General features: G+C 42.5%; 1 protein-coding gene across 3 annotated transcripts; it reads right to left on the bottom strand.

Annotated features, from left to right (window-relative positions):
• Window positions 1-241: 241 nt before the first annotated feature.
• LARS1 (leucyl-tRNA synthetase 1) lies at window positions 242-22315 on the bottom strand. Of its 3 annotated transcripts, none has more exons than XM_080626948.1 (32): window positions 21998-22315; window positions 20806-20924; window positions 20148-20235; window positions 19444-19524; window positions 18873-19010; window positions 18264-18425; window positions 17465-17577; window positions 16994-17057; window positions 16399-16466; window positions 15848-16073; window positions 15364-15451; window positions 15187-15263; window positions 14689-14742; window positions 14086-14226; window positions 13368-13445; window positions 12702-12787; window positions 12552-12617; window positions 12373-12455; window positions 11608-11746; window positions 10067-10279; window positions 9820-9877; window positions 8906-8969; window positions 8111-8294; window positions 7797-7887; window positions 6816-6956; window positions 6396-6536; window positions 6189-6299; window positions 5954-6064; window positions 3870-3974; window positions 3558-3653; window positions 2795-2927; window positions 242-583 (listed from the first exon to the last, which is right to left on the bottom strand). In XM_080626948.1, the coding sequence occupies exons 1-32, from the start codon at window positions 22001-22003 to the stop codon at window positions 378-380; spliced, it is 3531 nt and encodes a 1176-aa protein (XP_080483074.1). In that variant the 5' UTR covers window positions 22004-22315; the 3' UTR covers window positions 242-377. The 3 variants fall into 3 exon arrangements, with proteins under 3 accessions (XP_080483074.1, XP_080483075.1, XP_080483076.1); XM_080626949.1 differs by having other exon boundaries at window positions 20809-20924; XM_080626950.1 differs by lacking the exon at window positions 21998-22315 and having other exon boundaries at window positions 20618-20924.
• Window positions 22316-22368: the final 53 nt, after the last annotated feature.

Genomic DNA, 22368 nt, shown 5'->3' with positions numbered 1-22368 from the left:
TGATGCTGCTCAGTCACCTGGGTCATTACAAAGTAAAATAAACATGCGTGCAAGCAACTTGTTCCCTTCTATTATATGAGATTTACAACCAACTTTTCCACCCAGGAAAGTTGCCTATTTGGAGGGAGAGGAATTCCGCATGTGGTACTCTAGTTTGCTCCTGAAACCACCGGCCACAGCTGAAAAGGAAGATTGGCCACATTAACATTGAGGATAACTGCTCCTTTCAAGAAAAGCCAGAGGAAAAGAGTTTTATTTTATCCATGTTTAAAAGAGATGGGGTGAGCCTGCATGCAGAGGGAGGCTTTGTTTTCTATAGAACAAATTCCCATCTCTGCTCATTACAGATGCTCAGAGTCACCCCAGGACATGCCAGTTCAGTGGACGAGGTAAACGATGGTGTCCCCAATGTCCTTCATGAGGCCATTCTCGGAGAGGCGAACGCAGTGCTCGCCCAGGTCGATGTGGAAGATTGCCTGCTCCAGAATAGGTGTTTTCTCTGCTTCCTCCTTGCCAAGGACTGGAACGCGCCGGGGGCCAAGCACAGGATCATCAAACCTCATCAGCTTCACTTTAGAGAGATCTGCAGTGAAGAGATAGGCTGGTTAGGCTCTAGGATCTGCACACAGGCTGCAGTATCAACTGAACTGATCAAAGCAATACCCAGTACTTCTACATCTGCTCCAAAGAATACACTCTCTTGGGAATAACATTCATGCTTAGACTTACACCCACTACAAAGATGCCACTCAGTGGTTACACTGCATGTTACCAGCAGAAATAGGGATAAACCACACAGAAATATCAACTCCCAGTACCACACTCTAAGCACTAGACTTGCTTTATCTGCTGCTTGGACAACCATGAGTAACTGAACAATTATGGTGTCATTTTCTGAGCAATGAATTTTAGAGACTGGGAGAAAGAGGAAGGTAAGTGTTGTTTTAAGTACAATTCCCTATTCACACACGAACTAAGCAGACCTAGAACAAAGCTCAGAAAGCCTGTGATTGTGCAGCCAAGCCAAAAACACCCTTTTGCTCTGGTCACCAACAGAACAGTGACACCTTCTGGAAAAGACAGAGTGAGAAAGTCACTGCTTAACCTCACTTGTTTTCCACCATCTCAAAGTACCCACCTAGCACACCATCCGTAGATAGATACACACACCTCCCTCTACCGTGTACACAGTGCCCCTCCCCTGCTCCTCTGTGTGCACCATCACTGGTAGGTAGCTGTCTCTGTTCTACAGATAAACATTAATATAAACATAAGCTGTTTAAAGATTCAGAAAGAAAAGATTACTCTGCTGTCACCAGATCTTGGATGAGGTCCAGTTTTCCTTTTATACCCATCTCAGTGCTTCAGATGTGTTTGATTCTTAACTCCTGTGTTCTTCAACATAACCACAGCTGCTGTTCCTTTAAGAAAGCCACTTTCACTCAATTACACTGGCCAGGAACTTGCTGCTTGTTTCAAGAACATCCAACAAGAAATGTTCTCATGCTAGCCTGTGTTTTCCTGAAGCATCTTGCCAAGCAGATGGGTAAGTGAGGAATAGTAAAATTACCAACAAGTAGGCTAGAAGAAACACAGCTTACTCCCAAACACAATCAAGGAAGAGCACACACCCTGAAATACTGCTGCCTGCAAGGACTGACCAACCTTTAGGCTGTCAAGGCACCACAAACATTTATCTGACCACAGCAGCACTGCCAAAAGGCAGCTTCTGTCCTAACTGCAACAAGGCAAAACACAGGAAAGTGTCAGACAAGACAGTGACAAAGATGACCACAGGATCCTTCCTCTTCTGTCTTGTCAGTGCACATCACCCCAGATACTTACACAGGGCTTTATTAGACAGAAAACTAGAAAGCAAAGGAGCAACAGGAGGTAATGGAATTACTGGCAGCAACACGGATTTTTGCCAGAAATGTGACCTCTATAGAGTAGATTTTTCCCTATGATGGAATGCAAGTTTCTAAGACAAGCACACCCACACCTCAGAGTGCTCGAAGGCTCTAGGTAAACATGCCCTGGCAAAAGCAGCACCTCAAGCTCTGCCTGGACACCTTTATTTAATGCAAAGTCAGGTTCACAGGTGATGAAATGCTTTTGTCTTAATGCTTCCCCACTGGAATTCACTACTGCCCACGGACTGAGTGCGCTCTTACAACTGCAGAGTTCAATGTTTAACAGCTGAAATGAAGTATTAGTGCATAAAGAACACAAGAGTTGAGAGGGAAGAACTAGCTCAGAGGATTTAAAAGGAGTATTAAAGCATTTCCCACACAGGTTGCTAGTTCAAGTTTGGCATAAACAATGGTGATTGATGGGGCTATTACAAGCAATTCTTCACTTATCCCCATTTTAACTAAACAGTGGAAAACTATTTCCACTACGAAGTGGGACAAAAATGAGCAGCCCAGGTAACAACTGTTACCTGAGGATAAACAGAAAAAGAAATCTGATAAATGTTCTTTTCAGCTCCACAATCCAAGTGGCAGAAGCCACCTATACCCAGCTATGGGACTCACTCTCAGAAAATCAAAGTGCAAGGAGAAAGATCATCCACGCTCACCTCTGGCTGAAGCTGGAGTGTATTAGTGGCAGAACCAAAGGCTAATGAGGAAGACCACAGCAAAGCCTGTTTATTTGTACATCATCTTTTTGCTTTTTCAAACACAAAACTCCTGCCTCCTTTCTAAGCAGCTATTACAGCAGCACAAACTCCAGCAGCTTTCTGTTGCTCTGACCAGTGTGTGACAGCCATAGAGCTGCGCTAGCATCTTACCTTTGATCCCTCTGTCCATCTTCATCAGACGCCTGATCACTGTCTCCCTGCTGTCCCCTTGCCTGATTTCAATTTTTGTAGAGAAGTGGCCATTTGATGGCTGAGGGTTCACCAGGAACACAGACACGCTGGGCTGTGAGGAAGTTAATACAAACTCTAAAGGAGATCTGTGCATGTGATCCAAGCCTCAAAGGAAACCAAAACCAAACCAACCAAACATCTGCTGTCGGCAAGCATTCTGGGTGGAAAAACTTCACTGAGAAGCACACTAGCCAGTGGCATAATGTGAGCACTGCCCCAACTCTTTAAAACACACAACAGAGTAAGCACAAGTCTTGAGGACATATTTAGGGAATGCTACTGTTGTGAAGGGTCACTGATCTTACATATGACTTGCCTAGGATCCACAATAGAGCTGTAGGAATCCTTTTGAAAGGTTTTATGCAACTGAAGGGAATCTCTTAGCCACTATAAATGGATAAACTAAGAGTCTTCAGATCAGATAACTAAGTGGTGCTGACTGCAAGAACCTCAGTCTAAGGTACAGTCACACACATTTAAGGGCTCTATACAGAGGAAGGAAAAAAACCCCAAAATGTAATTGCTTCAGGAAATGTTTCTTGTTTTGAAGGGGTGCTGGGTGAAAGGCAAAATGAATCCAGTGTCCATGTCTAATCCAAACTTTTACATGGCATGTTTGCTTTTGTCTGGCTTTTTTTAAATGAAGTTCTCAGGCTTCCAATACGTGAATTTCTGCTCTTACCTCAGTTCTGAATACGGAAAATGGTTTTCCAGGACAGCAGTCTTCTTTTATTTTATCTTCTGCTTCAGAAGCAAACTTCACTTCGATGTGATCGAGCTGTGAAAAAAGAAAAAAGGGAGAAAGGGGAATAAACAGTTTAATCCAGTTGGAGGGAACACGAGATACCAGACCTATTTAGTTGATAATAAAAACCACTGCTTGAGCAGCATACACCCAGAAGTTAATGCAACCAGGCTTAGAGCCTTAGGAAAGGCTGGTCCTTCACCTATGCCAATAAAATCCAAGTAATAAATATGCCAGGTATGTACCAACCTCCAGGGAATTTGTCAGATAGACAATATTCTCCATGAGCACTGCACGCTCATCGAACTCCAGCTCCAGATCAAGAACACGGGTGCCATTCTTCTCCAGGTTTTCCTGTCAGAGGGGAAAAAAGGAAAAAAAATCAAAGGATTAAAACTCTAAATGCTGCAATAAAATGATGCCTCAAAACAGCAAACTATCTCCATTAGTCATGAACAGAATGGGACTTTAACCATGACAGCTCTCTGCTGGCACAACATGCTAACGTAGGAGCAATAATTTTCTTTTAACAGGGCTTCTTCTATAGCGAGTTAGTGACACTGATGGGAGGAGTAAGAGCAATTAGAACACATTTTTAATATAGAATTGAAAAGGTGTTTGACATTCAGTTACTTATGATCCCTACTTAATGTGCAGATTGAGAATTCACAAAGTCAGTCAGCATTTCAGTGGTATTTCACAGCAGGAAATGCGTCTTATGACCTAGTTTGAAATAAAGGCCAAGCTTACAACAACTGGACATGTTCACGGCAGTCGTAAAACAAGTTCTCTGCAGGGAAATAACAACTGCTTTATATGTTAACATAAAAGTAACTTAATTAGTTGAGAAAGCCAATAGCAACACTCACAAGAGACAAAGTATTAAAGGCAATAGAAAAACCACGTGATTTAACACTAAAACAGAACTTCCTCTTTGGAATTAAATCTGCCCCTTTCTTGCTTTTACATGCTGAGCCAGCTGTCTCCTTTGAAGCTCTGCTTTGTCAGACTCAGCATGGCTGTGGTTTCCTGGTTTCCTTGTCAGTTTAATGTGAAAGATTCCCTGCATTCACACTGAATTGCTCCCCTTTGTAAATTACAAAGTTTCTCATCCATTTAAGCCCTCCTTTGACAAATAGGAAGCACAAGAAGTAATGTTCCTTGTGCACTGGAATTGCTGAATAATTGGTTTTCAGAGAAAAACACACTGATGTAGGGAGTCTGAGCTCAGATGTTTCTATCTCTTTATGTGAAATTGCTCTCTGCTCTTCAGAAGTGAGAGGATTGATGCTGGGGTAGGGCTCAGCATGCCAGCCCATTCCCAGCTGCACCAGGATCACTGATTTCTGCCAGAATAAGGACATCAAGCCCAGGACATTTCAGATCTAATACATTTGTAGGACTGAAAGTTTCTCTGACCTTCTCCAACCGTACCAGCTGATCTAATACATCACTACATCTCTTTATACACTTCTACAGGAAGCTTTGCTGCTGTTTTGTGCTCTCTGTTCCTCTGAAGGCTTCTGAGCTACCACGAGAAGGAGTCATTAGAATAACCCTAAAGAGAGGGCAAAAGAGCACCTCCATTTATAAAATATAAGACCAACAGAACACATTATTACAGGAATTTTAAAAATTAAGCTAAAACTTAAGGTAAAGAAGTATTTCACACTCATTAGGATTTTTCCTGTTACCAATCCCTCTCAATTTCTCCAGATCACGAGAAGTCTAAAAGATTTTAAATCCTATTCTGGCCATCCCCTCCCCTTTGTATTTTTTAAGTTTTTTGCTTAGTCTTTGCATGGCACACAAATAATACACAAAATTCATAATCCCACTCAGGGATCAGAACAGACCCTTTTATCCTCCCTTAAGCATGGTGCAATCACTTATCTCTAACCTTGTTCTTAGCTTTCAAGTGTTAAGCATTTTTATGTCCCCAGAGCAACACCTTACTCTCATTTCAGCATAAAAAACTCAAGAGTGAAATCTGATGCATTTCAAACACAGAGGAATTCACATGTATTTGAAGTACAGATTATAACCCGCAAAATACAGAAACTACCGAGCCCCAGCCAGACCATTCATTCACCTGGGCTAATTCATGTAGAGATATTTTTACTGTATCTTTTTTCCAGAGATGTCAAAGCAGTTTATAAACAAACCATGAAGATGCCAAACAAGCAAGGGGAGGAAAGCAACTGAAGTTAGTAGGAGATCCAGGAATGAAATAAAGGAAACAACAATACTCATGCATCAAGTTACAGATTATCATTGTCTTTGTCCAACAAGTTTCCTTCACAAAAGGAAAGAACTGTCCCTCTGGCACTTACCTTAATCATGGCAACAAAAGGCATAACTTTCTTCATGTACTTCTTCAGCTCTGGCAAGGTGTTCAACTCACTGGCAATTACTTTATTATCTGGCAGCTGACCTCCACTGATCTAGACATCAATGAACACCCATTATAAAGGATAAGTAACAAATTACAGCTTAGAAACTTTCTACAGATAAAGAGCCCCCAAAGCAGCAGGTAAGCAGCCCAAAGAAACATGGAAGGACGATGACCTGGTAGTGCTTGCGCAGAACTGACAAGGTGGTGTGCTGCCAGGGCGGGTAGTTCTTTGCCACGTAGATGGTGCAGTGAGAAGGCTTCTGGGAAGGTTCTTTAGCACTTTTCTATGGAAACAAGCAAAAATAAAATTAGGAAGGACCCCTGAAGCAATACAGAATTATCAGGCAGCACACTTAAAAAGATGACCTAATACACTTCACCTTTCCTTTCACAGGTGCCATGTAGTTCTTGAGGCGAAGTCGCAGGTCATGAGCTGCTTCCATCAGGTACTGGGACGAGCGAATCAATACCTCGTCAACAGGGCCTGCTGTCGGCCACAAGGTTCTCATGATGGAATCAGGCTTTGAAGAAAGAATTATCTGGGTTAATTTTAGATCACTTCTTTGTGAGTAGACAACCAAAGTGACTTGTATTAGAGTTGCATATGTCATCCCAGTAACAGGCTAACCCCATATGTTCACTGTCCTATGGGCAATGAGCTATTATGGCTCTTTATATCCTAAGGCACATTTCTTCTACTTGCATGCAAAAGGCATCCATAAGCCTGATAGGAGCCTCACTAAAAATCAGGAAAAGCTGAGATCTGAATCAAGTGACAAAACTCAAATGTCAGTGGGTACCTTTCCCAGCAGCGACCAGATGTGCTCACACAAGTGGGGACAAATAGGAGCCAACAGCAGCGTCTGAACCTCAATAAACTGAAACACCAACTCTCTGTGCATCCCTTCTATTGCCAGCTCACGGTATTTATCCTTTGCTGCCTGAAACACAGCCAATGCAACCAACATTAGCACACCCCACCTGCCATGGAGAAACACCAAGAAGAAAACACACAACTCCTTGCTCTAATATGCCTTTTGAATGTAAACAGCTTAGAACTCAATCATGGATTATTACAAGAACTGCATTTTCCTGAAGCATCTGAGTGAGAATCTGTCAGGCGGCCACTGGATTTCTGCTGCAATATGGTACTTAAAGTGTTTATTGGCACAGACATAAGAGACAAAAATATCCACAACTGTGTATCAGGTACTGTCATCCAAATAGCTTGCATAGAGATACTAATAAGTATTAAGAAAAAGACAATGAATACAATCTATCATTATACATATAATTCAACCTACTTAATCATATTCAAGGATATCATAAAGGAGCCGCACAAAGGAGTCTCCATAACTCATTAAGAGCAGTGCGTGGTTCAGCAGACACTCTGGAGACATGGCTTGTGGAGTATATCAAAAAGCATTCTGCTTCCAAACAACTTTGTTGATGCATTGTCTGGATTTCTCATTAAGAGTTCCTTATTAAAAGGAGCTAAAGAAAGGAAACACTCTTTTTAATAGTGTCTTTGTTTTAAGCAGCTTTTTGCTCATATTCGTTCATCAGGACTATTTGCAGATACACAGTTGTCTACTCCCGGTCCTTCGTAAAATGACACAAGCAGACCTTTATAATTTCAGATTAATTCAAGTACTCTTGTTTCTTGGCACAATTCCAATTCCGCTGTATAATTAAGGATCAGAGACATCAGGATCAAAAGAAATTCACAAAGTAACAAATATCAAGTGTTAGTTTCTTACACCCAACAAGAGACCTCCTACCTGGAATTCAAAGAAGCCGGTTTTCAGAGCTTCCTTAAATATCATCTTCTCGTAATTTTGGTCTGTCTTCATTATGCCAGCATTCATTTCACTTGGGAGGGAAGGAAAGTGAGAACACCAATGTTACAGAGTCTACCCCACGTAATGGCAGACTGTGTAAAACACCACTATCACCCATGCAGGGCAATCCCACACCCTATTCTGTGAAGTGTTTTGTTCTATGTAATTCATTAATTTGTAGAATAAATAAAGATGTGCATTGCACAAAAAACAAAGGAGCAAAGTGTATTATATTATTAGCTTTTGTACAGTACCTGGCAAAGACTCTGTCATTGAAGGTGTTGGCAGGACCGCTTCTCAGGCTGTCTCTGTTTGCAATCATCTCCTTTACCCACTCTACCCATGTGTAGAGACGAAGAATACCAGCATCTGCCATGGCTTCCACAAAGTTGGCATCTTCAACAGTGTCACCAGCATCAGCCAAGGCTAAACGCATGCCTGAAAGAAACTGCATCAGCTAATGTGGCCAGCATGCAATTAGCTGGTAGCTACAGATGCAGGAGAGACTCAAAATTAATTCCAGCTGCCTTTTCATTATGAGTTAATAAAACGCAGAGTGCATTTTCAATCTGCCTGGCCAGCTAGAGAGAGCTGTCTGAAAGGATGGACTTTACCCAATAGAGGTACACTGCCCTCCTGAGGGAGGAAACCAGGCACACACCAAGGACCAGGAGCCCAGTACTGCCCAAAAACCAAGAGTGTGCAAGAAGGACCATGGAACATGGGCACTCATGTAGACACTCACTGTGCACCATCAGTATCTGTACGTGTTTTGATCTCTCAGGTGAATGTGGAAGCATGAAGCAGGCACCTTTTAAGGGGTCTCAACAGCAGGAGCAGCTCGAGTGAATAGGCTGCGTGCCTGAATAGAGGAGTTCAGCTTGTCAAAAATCCCAGTAGAGTTCAGCTTGTCAAAAAACACAGGTGGTAAACAGTGGATTTATTGCAATTCAATCCTCCAATAAACCCACTGCTCCTCTGAGAGCAGAACACTCAATTTGGTCATTTTGGCATAACTGAAAACCAGATGCAGGTCAGAACACACTTACCATCTGCAGAAAACTTGTCAATAGCTTGAGTTAGGGTAAGAAAGTTGCCTGTAGATTTAGACATCTGCAAGAAACAGAAGAGTCTGTTTGCTCACATATCCATTTTGTTGTTGGATAAGGAAAACAGACACAACAGAAGCTTGGGCAAACCTCTGAGAAGGTGTTTGCTCATGAACCCCAGCAAAAGCAATTGGGTAAATCTGAACACAGAAAAGGAAACTGAACTTTGCCCATCTACCTCCTGAACCTTGAACAGGTCCACATACACCACAGCTACAGGGTAAGTGGTGGCATCATTTGGGTTTCAGCCCAGCCTTTGTCAGGTTCTGAGGCAGGACAACCAGTATTAAAAGTTCATTCCAGAAACTACCTAAATTAAACTTACATACTACACTTCAAATTCGGTATTTCCAGTTCATCCTGCATTATTTTTTTCAAGGACTCTGCTGGGGTTTTTTGCTTCATGTTAGACAGTCTCCAAGGCCTAATTTCCAGGTTCAGGTACTTTAAATTAATTCCACTTTAGAACTTTCACACATTAGCAAGTCACCAGCACAAATGTTTTCCTCTCACTGCATCTATTCCAGTGCTTAACGAAGCTAAAATTTATAGTCAAGAAACCCCAAAACCAAAACATTCTACATTCTGTATTACCCTAAAACTTAACAGAAGTGCACTGAAATCTTTACTAAACTGGTGAAGCTATACAAGAGCTAGCTTAAGAAAAGCATCCCATAGAACTGGAAGAAAGGCAGGTCTTTACCTCTGATGAATGCAAAACTGGAGGGCACCAATGAGAAAACTGGAATTTTCACTATTTCCTCCTCTTAAATAGCAAGAAGCATTTTTCCAGCCTGGCTAAGTGCCTATTTGACAGCCACAAAAGCCATCTCTCACATGAAACCCCACTCTACCTTTTCAGAATTGAGCAGGAGATGTCCATTTGCTCTCACAGCTACTGGCCATTTTTCTCTGTTCAAAGACAAGATAGAAACCATTTGGTGAAGGAAATATATAGCAAAGCTGCAATATGAAAACACACATTTTCAACCTAATTCTGAATGCTGCATGGTCCAAAAAAGCCATTAGCAGAGGTATCAGAACTCCAAACTCTCCAGCTTTCTCTCCTGCACGCCTGGTTCACATTATCTCCAAACTCACCTTTGATCTGACCACATGGCCACGTGATTATAGAGGTAGTAAGAGAGATGATTTGGAACAAGATCTTTGCCAGAAACTCTGAGATCCACAGGATACCAAAATTCAAACTCCTCCTTTAGCTTGTCCAACTTCTCTTTGGGAATCTCTGTTTTAGGAAAGGGAGCTGCCTTGAAGAAGATGTAATCCCAGACTTCTTTGCTCATTTGATGTGCCCTGCACAGAATTAGTCCCATATTGAGATACCAGTAAAAGTTCCTCTTCTGCCCCACAGCAGTTTGTGTAAGACAGCTTAAAACTATGATCAGTTCTCACAACACCCTCCATTTGATAAGCAGAGCAAACACAAAGAACGTGCAGGTGCTTTGGCTTGTATTATGCAGATAGGAGAAGCATTCTGGATCCAGAGCACCTCCAGTACGCATTAAACAATCAGCTGAATTGATATCACCAGTCTAGAACAACATCTTACATGTACCTCTTTAGTGACCTAGTTCTGGCAATTACTGTTCTATACTTTCTATTACTGTAGTGTGCAATCCCTTTCTACTGTCCCCCACAGAGGAAGTCTTGGTAAAAAGCATTTGCTAACACCACAAGGAAGATGTTATCTATTTGTGCTCGAGTACACTCTAATTGTATATACTTAATTCCAACAGATCTGCAATTCTGTGCTCAGGATGCTCACTTCAAAGTTCATTTCCAGATGTGACTAGGATGTAGGGAGCTTCTCTGTAATTAGAGAGGTTTGAGCCAAAATGAAAGCTTTGCCCAGCCTTTCAGAACTATTTCTGTCTGCAAGAATCTTTACTTGAGAAATATTTTTCAGATTCATTATAGCATGGAATGAAGTAAGTTCCAGTTCCAGCATGTTCAGTGCTCCAGAAAACACACAGAACTAGAGCATAGGATTCAAGGTAAGACCGGAAGTTGTTTTTTTCCATTCCAGATGAGTTGTACTACCTCATCTCTCTGATCTCTACCACTGAAAGTTCACAATCACTCCAACCAAGAGGTCACAGAGCAGTCTTAAGAAGTATATGGTACAAATGCCTTCCCCTCTTACTTTGAAGGCTTCCACGTATGAGTTGTGGATTAAAGATGGTTCCAAGCTAAGAGAGTTATCAACTTTTGATACAGTAACAAAAAGGAAGTGATAAAGTCTTGCTCACTTCATGAGTATACAATTTTCTATAGTTGCAAAGCAGCCTCAGCAAGCAGAGACACTACAGCAGCCACTGAGACCAATCACTCAAAAAATCCTGGCAAGGACCACTTTCAGGTTAAGTCAAACAAGTCTTAAAAAGGCAATTTGCTCTGCGCAGTTCTGCATTCAGGGACATTCCTCCTCTCTCCTTTCTCTTTCCTTATTTCCCCTTCCACAGGTTTGTGGTAAGTTCGCTAACAGCACATTAAGTTTGAAAATGATGCTTTTTAAACACCAAAACAAAGCATCAGCCTCCTTGGCAAGTCTTTGTGGAGAACAATTCAGGAGATAAACACATCCACTTAAACAAGAACACTTCAAGATTTACTCTCCTTACCTGATGCCTAGAGGAGATTCTCCCTGGCCCCTCAGGTTACCTCCTTGTAACAGATGAGCCACTGTGTAATAGGCCATGTAGATAGTTGAGTCGGAGAGAGACTCAATCAGCCACTGCTCATCCCAAGGTAACTGGGTACCTAGAGACACAGAAACCAGTATCAGGTACAACCAGTACCAGCCCTGCTGACAAGCACACAAAAGCAGTCCATGACTTTCAGTGGAACACATACATATATACACAGAGATGCAAGTGCTCATGTTTATGCTTTCAAAAATCCTTTTTTAAAAAAATTAAACTTAGGCATTTGAAAATTCTATTTAAGAGGACCAACCTTCTAACAGATTTCAGCTCCTGATCATTTGCTGTGTTACAATGCAGTTAGAACAGCTTCCTCATGTCATAGGCTACGTAAGAGGAAGGCTAGTCTGAATTTAAGAATACCTAAGAAATGGAATTAGTTCCTTCTTCTGAGGTCCCTTCCAAATCAATGGCCCAGGCAAAAAGCTAGAGAGATGCTGCACAGAATCCCTGTAATACTGCAAAAATTAAATAACCCCCGGCCACACGGATTTTCAGGAAAGTGCCTTCTCTGGGATGCTGGGTCAGGATACAAGCTGGATATAGCTACTCTACACCTACCCATGCAATGTTGGATTCTAGACAGCACTTAAGCCTTCCAAATGAACCAATGAATACCATCCTTATGAGGAGAACTTTCACGATCACATTCTCATGAAGTGAGGAAAAGAGCAGTTTGCCTACCTAAGCCATATGTCCTGGAGCATGCATGCTCTTGTAGCCAGCCTAAAGTAGCTTCAAAGTTTCTCCTTGTCTCTTCACAAAACCTGCCAGAAATAAGCCATCACTGCTCCCAGTCCTCTTAGACCACCATCAGCCACAGCCAACAAGCACTCCCCTTTCCATTTGCATTTGTAACTTACGTCTCCAGATGTTTCAAGCACTCTGATGCCTGTTTCTTCCAGTTCACTTCACCGTAATCTAAATACCTACAGTCAAGAAAAGTTCGTTGTAACACAGCAATCCACAGCTACGATATAATTTGGCACTAACTTTGTAACTACTTCACTTACCACTGATCACAAAGGGCCACAACACATTCATCAGCAGACCTCGACATAACTTGTTTCTCAGGTTCCATATAAATCATGGCTTCATCCTAAGAGTTGAAAAGGCAGTAAAAGCTAAGAGTGAAGCGCTTGCCAAAGTCTTGAAAGTCTTCACATCTTACCAAAAAGCATCCTCCCCGTTCTAATCTGCTTTGCAGCATTTATTGCATGGCTTCTGCCACCGCACAGGCGCTCTGCCTCAGGATTCTCTTCAGTAAAACAAGAGCAACACTGACTATGTGCTCCTCTGAAGTATCAGTTCATATCATTTTGTACAGGTCTCCATGCATAACCAAAAGGAGGACAGCAGCACAAAGATCACTGTCTTTGGTAAAGTGATCCTACACTTTCAGCGTCTTACCAACTATATCAAAGACTAAATCAGACTACCAAAATATCTCCTAGACAAGGCGACAGGATGAAGCAGTGAATAAGAGGTCTCTAAGTTATTCATCCCACTTAGCGCAAGAACACAAGATCCTTCTTTTAGCAGTATTTCCTAACTCTGCAGTGATCCAAAGCACCAGTAATGACAGCAGAACCAGAGCAGAGGTTTCTTTAGTGACTCAGCTAAGGTGAAAAGGACAAAACGGGTGATTTGGAAGTAGCTGTGTGCACTCTGTCACATACATTATCCACCATCATCTTCTGAATAAGCTTCTTGACATCTTGAACTTTCTGTCCTTTGAATCCATCCACCAACATTACCTGCAAAAGATGGGTCATAGGAGCTGATGTTTTCAAAAATGAACAGCGAATAGGTGCAGTAGTTCTTTGGATCAGCATTAAGAAGTAGCAGCTACTGCAGTTTTTGACGTGCAAAAAACAGTAATAAAGTTGTTTGGGTTTTTTTTTCCCATAAATACAGTCATCTACCCAAAATGGGTCTGTCTCCATATCAGCATGCACACAGGCAATCATACACAGTCAGAAATAAAGCTGTTGCCAGCTTACAATAAAACAGCTGAGGAACAAATACATCACAGTGAGCCAGCACACAAGGGAAGACAGCAGGGGAGGAAACAACCAAACAAATCACCTCGACACACTGCCCTTTCCACCAGTTTTCCAATCAGTACTTGTAGCAAGACCAAGAAGATGGGCACTTGCAAGGAAATCAGATCACAGACCTCAGTCTGCAGTCATAGACTTCTCCATCCTCTTTCCAGTTCTACAAAACTCCAACTGCAGCACATGGCTGAAGACTCTGAATGAAAAGTGGTCTGGGGAAAACTGAAAATATCTCCCTCTTTCTTGCAGTCTTTTTTTAAGTACTATTATCTTTACCCACTTTGTTTCATCCCAATCAAACTCAGCAGGAAAATACTCAAAATCTTTTATTACTTACTCCCTCATAAAATCCTTTCAGGTACACTCTCTCCTTGGCCTCAGCAAGCTTCTCTCTGTCATTCTGGCTCTGGATTTTGAGCTCATCACAGATTAACGGACCACAAAGGTTGCCATAGCCCGGAATCTCAATGATGGGCACCTGAGAATTAACACACCAGTATCACATATTCAGTTCAGACTATCTCAATGCCGTAAAATCTACACCAATTCAGCACAACCCTGCTGTAACAGTAAAGGATTTTAGCTCTTTGTACAGAACAGATACTGTAACAATCTGGCCAGTATGGCTGTAAGTTTTAATCACCCAACAGGTTATCAGTATAATGATGCAAACCAATCTCCAAAATAGTAATTCCTACAAAAATTAACACTTTTCTTTATGTCTGAAGGATAGCAATGGACAACAAATCTTGGTTGCAGCCCCCAGTGAAGCAAACATTACAACAACAGCAAAACATGAGGACTTTAAACTCTTCATTGTTTCAGCTGAGGAGAACTTTAAGCAGAAATTCTGGAAAAGACAGGCACAGCTCCTGGTCTGTTTCTCACCAGTGAGTGCCCAGACACATGCACTGCAGCTGGACACACCGGGTGGACTCACCGGTTCAAATGGCAGCACCATTTCATCTCTGATGCTGTACTTCACCCTCAGAGCCTTTGGAAGGTAAAAGAAAATAAAAAAAAATAAATAAATTTTAAAAACTTAACCAATATGGATAGAAGAAAAATGTTCAAGATTTAAAGGCTTTTATCCATTCATAAGGTCTTTTCTTTTCATATTTTATACAAAGCAGACAAAACTCACCTCTGGAAGTCATTTCCACAACAGGCATTTGTTTTTATTTCTCTGATACTCTTCTCTACTTTAACATGCAGCAGAAGTTACTTGATTCTTATTCAAAACTCTATTTGAAGTGTGAAAGCAAACATCTATCCCAGCTCTGCTCATTTTAACTTCATTTATTTTTAACTACTTTGACTTCAAGCTAGAGATAGCAAAACTCCAACTAAAGGGAGTTCCGTTTTACCCACTGAATATCTAACTTTGACCCTCCACACTATGGCAAGGAAACAGAAGCAACTCAGTTAACAGATTGACCTGCTTCTTCTTCAAATCTCTCAGGGCTGCAATGTCATCCGGAGAATCAGAGGGAACACTTGTGACCACTCCAGTGCCTTAACAAAGAAACAGATACCACAGATAAAAAGATTAATCAACACACACTGAATGCATAGAGTGCAAACAGGCTTTGGCACGATGCTGCTGTACAGTTACCTTTATCTTCCTTGATTGTGAGCATGGGCAGAGCATATATGACTTTGTAGGTGGTGAGAGGGGCCGAAAGTGAAGCACCAAGAATCTCCTGTACAGGACAAAGGAACATCATTACAATTAAGAGCACTTTTTCAGCCTGAGGAAGCTCTTCTGGCTGGTATCTTCAAATCTGCTGGCATTCCTTATATAGTATGAACAAATAAATATGTGTATATTAAGTTAGACAAGGAGGCAGATTGCTGAGAGACTGCCAAGGCAACAGTAACGCATTATTCCACAGGGAAGTGCATCAGGTTAATCTCCCAGCAGCTGAGCATAGCTGCCAGGGAAGCTGTCTGCTGCTCGCTTTTTTAGTCACTAAACACCCCAAAAGTTTTGTAATGGATCCTGTATTTTCTTTGTAAGTAGGATTCTACCATCACCTTTGCAGGTATAAGCTTCACAAGAACAGATAAGCCTGCACAGCAAGCTGCAAGATGCTTACTTCTCCCATCAGCTCCTTGACCACAGGTACAACTCCATTATCCTTTGTGAAGCCCTGGTAGGACATGTTCCTGGCAGCTCTTTGGGTACAGATAAAAATATCCCCAGTTACAGTTTCAAAGCCGATGTACTTCATATCTGGGCGAACCCAGCAGTTGGTCTGTCCAAACATGGTCTCTGGTCTGAGCGTAGCAGCCACCAAAAAGATATTTTTTCCTCTTAGGCCACTGGGGAGGGAAAAAGCATTTTATAAGTCACCAAAACAAAACCATTCAGGGTAATACACAACATGCTTTTAAGCTAGTATGAACTTTTAATAACATTTACTAAGGGATGAAAGTGGGTCAGTAAGTTCTTTGTGGGTTTTTCATTTTCTTTGAGTTCCACACAGACTAATGAATAAAGAGCTCAAAACTGCTTCATTCACCAGGTTTTTAAAGTGACACAAACAGGGTGAAACTGAAGTCTGCATTAGACAAACAGACCGTTCAATGGAACAGTCACTTCTGGCCATAAGATAGTACTATTTGTCATTACAAATTCCAGACCTACCTTAGTTTTGTGGGATAAGGATCTAATACCTTCATTTTTATTAGTGTGTATTCTTGAGGCCCGACGCCCTACAGTTCACATAAACAATGCAGCAATCAATATATGACATTGACTCAAGCAGTAAAGAAAATAAACTGTATTCTGCAGTAACTGAATCCAACCGTTGTTTAAGGTACTGATGTTTTCATCACAGTAAATCAGATTTCCATCGATACAAATGGTTGTTTCAAAAGTGCAGACTGGAGACAGAGGAGGTACTTTATTCCAAAGTCCAAAAATTTACTCTCCAGAGCCACTATCTCAGCAACACAAATTAATAACAGCCAGTTTGTTTTGTTTCAACAGACAATGATACAACGTAGTGATGTTTCTGGCACCAATTGTCAAATAATCACAGAAAATGGCTTCAATGGAAAACACCATCCACAGGTCAAGATAAATGTCCTTGACAGAGGAGTTCACTCCATTTTCACATGTACTGACAATCAATAACTCTGTATGTACAAAATACAGTTTGCTCCAAGATACAATTAATTTTTCCACTCGGTATTTAAGATCATAAGCAATGCATAAGAATATCAATTAAAAACATTACCTCTCCTGTTTGCCTGTCATGATCCATGCAAGGCTGTCCATCTTTTGGAGAATAAATTGTGTATCTGGAAAAAGGGATATTTTCATTTAGTAGCAAATAAAATAATGTGTAGGCCAAGAGGGGGAACCCAAATCTTTAAGAAAAAGAGACCATTTAATGGTATTTTCAGACTTGCACAGATCTGCACCAATGCCAACATTCAGTTTTGACAAGAGGTTTCGGTATTGGCCCTATTTTGCCTTGAGCTGGTACCCATGGGAAAACTACACCAGGAACCCAACCTCACACACTTCACCAGCACAATAAACATACTCCACTCTGTCCAGGAAAGCATGTGAAATGAAAGGATTCTGGTTTAATGGGAGCTGGGAGCATGTTCCAGAGACGTCTTGGGGAGTTCTGCTTTTGGAGAAGCTGAGCTACTCCACATTCACAACAAACTTCCAGCTGAGTGGTAGTTTCCATGCTTACCGTTTCCCAAACTTAATCTTATTTCTTTCCTTCAGTGTAAGAAACTGCCATCGTACAAAGGCATCATAATATGGGTTAACATCTGTGGTGATGAAAGAACGCCTCCAATCCACCTGAAATGTGCAAGAGTCCCCATAAGTAAATATAATAAAGAACTTGAAGGAACCTCACAATAGCAAAACTGTCGTTTTAAGAATAAAAGAAGTTTCTCTCCAAAAAAATATAACACAAGTACATATCACATAAGGTGTGTGCTTAAAACCCTGGCCCCGCAGTCTGTGTGTGCATGCTCCTTCACAGCCGAGACGCCAAAGGCTCAGGGCCCGTCTGCTGACCATGATTTGAGAGATTTTGTGGCAGTTTTAACCAACCACTCAAGCTAAATCCCAGCACTACCCTGGTTTGTAATCTCTGCCTGTCTTTATATTTAAAAACGTGATGTCATTAGGACAAGTATCTTTATTTCATATCACATCTTCACTCTTCCTAAACTACTGTCAATAATGACTACGGAGCAGTTTCTAATATGAAAACAAGAAGGGAAAGTCACAATTCTTTAATTCAATTCTTGCTTCCAGTTGCAATCACTGCACAGAGTACAAGTGCTGTATGAGAAAGCACTTGTCACCAAAGACTACTAAAAGTTTAAATTAATAATTCCATAAACAGCAGAAACACTTCCAGAACCTTGCTGGTATCACACTGCTAACCTCCCCAAAGCAGAAGCCACACATCCATAAACATAACACCACCACAAGCATGGCTGCTCCCATAGCTGAGTTTTAGATTTCATAGTTACCTTCAATCCCATGCTTTTCAGGTCCTGGACAGCAAGGGGAGGGAAATAATCCAGCCAATGCTCAGCTTCAGAAAAACTGACTACTTCTTCATCAGAAAGCCCCAAAGACTTCATGATTCCCCACTGGTATTTGGAAGAGCCAGTCTTGGCAGCAGCCTTACTCTGAAATGACAACTGTGATGAAGGAAAGGGGCCTATTCTGTATTCACATTAGCTTTACACGCTCAGAGCATTCTTCTCTCTTACTGTTAGGGTTTCTATGCCCAGATATACACATTAATACAAACATTCGAGCATCCTTTTCTAGCAGTGAAGACTGGTGGTTAGTTTCTAACCTACATTTTTTCCCAGCTTGTATCAACTGTACATACTTTAACACCCTTATGATCTTTTCAGCTGTTACATGCTCAGGTCAATCTGCAGACAGGCTGCAGCACGACAAACTGGCAGGAAACAACCAGTTCACTGAGGTCCTGGGCAATCAGGTGATGACTGGGTACAAACCCACAATGTACCACAGGGTTCTCCAAGTGTGAAGTGAACCCCCGATGCACACCTGGAGTTCAAGAGCACAGCCACCAACCCAGGAAGCCTTTGTTTAAAGTTTACCTTTTTGCCTTTTGCTTTGTCTTTGATGACAATTTCTTCTTTTTTAGCAGAACTTTCATCCTCTTCCTCCTCCTCATCAGGAAATTCAGGTGGGCAGCCATACAATTCCATTTCTCTCTTTAGCTTATCTGCACAGGCCTAAGCAGAGACATCGGCAAGCAGCACTTTCCTGGGACAACTGCTTCAGTCACAGCTAGGGAGTGCTTTTATTGATAACATTTTGCATTTCACTACAATGCTTCAAACTTTTTCAGGACATTGCATTAGCTTCTAGGGGATTCTGCAACTTCAAGACTCCTGTCACGGCAGGAAGGGCTTTACAGGGAGCATTTTCTTCCAAATAAAAAAAGTACAATAGCTAAACTTAGTTTGAAAGCATTTTACTTTCTAGAAAGCGGTTAGAGTTCCAGCACAGCACATCATACTACAAATTGAGGTTCAAAATTTCACTGTCTTGATGAATCGCTGAATAAATTAAATATGATGTTCAGGTCAGACAGTATGCTATGCTCTAAGTAGTCTTCACTGTGGGAAAGTATTAGAAAAATCCCTCTAACTCCAAGTATCTTACCTTTATAGGCATCCCAGTGCAGTGCAGGCCAAATGGAAACAGGCAGCTCTTTCCCTTTAGCCTCTGGTACCCAACTGCAAACTATTTAAAATGGAAAAATGAAACAGATTACACAGGAACAGCACAAGGCTTCGTTAGCACCCTGCTCAAATAGTAAGTGCAACTCCTGCTTTAACATGAAACTACTGAAAGACAGGTGAATGACATCAACAGCATCTAGGAAGCTAATCAATGGAAAAGAAGGTGCAACCCAGTTTTGCACCAGCTCTGCCACTGCCTGGATGTGCAAGTTGAAGCCTTCCTGATGTGCAGGGGGCTGGTTTTGACTGAGAAAGAATGGGTGCAAAGAAGAGATGGATTTTGTGGAACCCTATCCAGAGGACCTAAAACCTGTTCACACACAGGTAACAGCGCAGTGTTCACAAACAAAAGAGACAAGGAGATTTCTTGTGAAGTTTCTGCTCATCTGAGAGAATGACAAGAGGAAACACCTGTGTTTGGTCTCCCAGAATGAAAGAAGTAATGAGTGGCATTTCTCTTCAAGCATTTTCACTGAAAATATGGGCAAAAATGAAAGTCTGAATCAGTCATTACTGACCCTATAAAGTCATTCACAAGGCTTCTGACAGCTCAAAGCTTAACTACAAAAATCATCATTTGTTCTAGAGTAGCATTCAAAGGGATTAGCAAACGAAAATCTTTACCTCACATTTAGATAGAGAAAAGGCGTGTCCCAGGTGAAGGCGGCCATTCATGTAGGGATAAGGAAAGGTAACAAAGTACTTCCCTTTGCTGAGAAGAAATCCAGAGCATTAAAATGTAATTAGCTTTCAAAATGACCATCAGATGATGTGTGGGTCAAACAGTTAACTGCTATGTTCTGCTATTGTCAGCCCATACTGAGATTAAAATGTCTTCCTGCCAGCAACACGAGCCTTTGATTTTACAGAACTGATATCCCACAGGCTTTGTCATCTTACAGAAAATAAGCACGCACAAGAAAAACCCACATAGGACTGACATCACAAAGAAACTGCAACAGACACAGCATCTTCCCAAAGGGAACCAATTCTAATCCTGCTTCTGTAAATTAATTACTGCAAAGATTTAGTCATTTATTTAATCTCCTACCACCCCAGCTCAGATTGTTTAGGGGCACACTGCAAGTACTTACTCATTTCACAACACTTCACATTAATTAGAAGTGGCAAATGCAAAAAAGAAATGAAAAAACCCAGTCAACCCTCAGCACAGACCAAGGGGCCACTTTTTCTCTGATGGATTTTGAAGGAAATAAGTTCCCCTAAAGGGACACTTCATGCAGTTAAAGATAAAACCCTGTGAAATCAGAAGTAATGGTACCACTTCTGGTTCTGCCTGTTTGAGGCATCAATCTCAAAGACTCGCTCTTCATCCCACTTCTGCTGGATCTCTTTTTCAATTTTCTTCAGGAAATCAACTTTCGCCGTCCCTTTACGTTCCTGTGAAACACAGAGGAGAAGCTCAGCTGAATGGTTAACACACACAGACTTGCAATGCATTACAGACCCCTCCTGAACCCCTTTTGCTGCAGGCAAGCCTTCCTCTGGGCTCCCTAACCTGCAGCACAAGCTCACAGCAGAGCATCACTAGTGAGAGTCAGCCTTCTGAAACAGGATCCAAGATCTGTAAGGAAAGGGTTAACAACCCTTCTCCCAGGCAGAGCTCCACAGTAGCCAACATAAGGAACACTCTGACAAACGGGCCCCATTATCCATAATTAACAAGCTTAATTATTGCTGTTTGAACTGAGGAGACAGGAACTGATAGAATTGCAAAGCAAAAAAAGAAACCCAACAAAACCCACAGAACTCTGGTTTCAGTCCAGACTTTTCACAACTCCCACTAACGTCTATGTCAGAAGAGTCTGGTGCACAAGTCCACTCTAACTGTAGTTCAGGGTTCTTCTAGTGAATTATGCTGTGTTTAAACCTCACCAGTAAGCGTTAAATACTCCTTCTCCTCACTCATTTATCACACAACGCACCGCAGGTACCACTCACAAACCTGGATGCACAGAGTTTGAGAGTTTGGATTTTCTTCCTCAAGACTGAGACAGTTGGGGCAGCAGCTGTGCCCCCCTTGCTCGTGTCAGCAAACACAGACCTGGTTAACAACAAAAGCACTACAGCAAACCTCAAACACCTTTACAAGCAAAGCTACCACGATAGTTTAATGAGAGGTTCTACCCTGTGCCAAGGGGCTTAATCATTAGACCCTGGTTCCTACAGCACTGAGTCACACACCGCAGCGTGACTCCACCACTACAGTAACTACCGTGTCTCGCAAAGCCCCAGAAACGCGCTGCGGGGAGCAGCCAGGGCTCTCCAAGTGTCCGCAAATCCCAAATACCGCCTCACACCGGAGACAGCAAGGGGCTGCCGGGCAGCCGCGGTCCCTCGGGCCGCTCCGCGCACCGCACACGGCGTGTGACAAAGGACGGCTGCACCGGCAGGAGCGCAAGGAGACCGGACCCCAGCCAAGCCCCGCCGCGAACCACCGAACCCACACTCACCGCCATGCTGCCGAGCGCCGCGCCTGACGGGACATGGGGCGGGGCGGGCCGTACCAAGGCGGCGGGGCGGAGGGCGGGTCGTACCAAGGCGGCGGCGGGGGGGAGCGGGGGAGTGTGTCGTTGTGGGCTTGAGCGTTTTCTATCCGCCGGCTGAGCGGAGCCCCCCGGGCCGCAGCTGACCGGTCGGTCCGCCCGGCGGCCGCATGGACCCGGCCCTGCCGGATCCCCGGGTCTGAGACAAACACGGTGGCCGCAGCCCTGCGCCGCTGAGCTCCCACCGGACCGCTGGGGGGCGCATTCACGCCGTCCTCCCGCGCGCAGAGGCGTGCTGCTCCTTTAAGAGCATCCGCAAAGATGTCGCAGCACGGCTC

This window comes from Psittacula echo, assembly GCF_963264785.1.
Source record: "Psittacula echo genome assembly, chromosome: 11".
Lineage (NCBI taxonomy): Eukaryota > Metazoa > Chordata > Aves > Psittaciformes > Psittacidae > Psittacula > Psittacula echo.
This window is presented reverse-complemented; position numbering and strand designations above follow the sequence as displayed.

Excerpts from the sequence above, each read along its gene's own strand:
- LARS1 (XM_080626948.1), bottom strand. Across the intron at positions 17,578-18,263 it reads TGAAAAGCATGGGATTGAAG|GTGGATTGGAGGCGTTCTTT; the intron begins GTAACTATGAAA and ends TGCACATTTCAG. Across the intron at positions 6,300-6,395 it reads TGGCACCTGTGAAAGGAAAG|AAAAGTGCTAAAGAACCTTC; the intron begins GTGAAGTGTATT and ends TTGTTTCCATAG.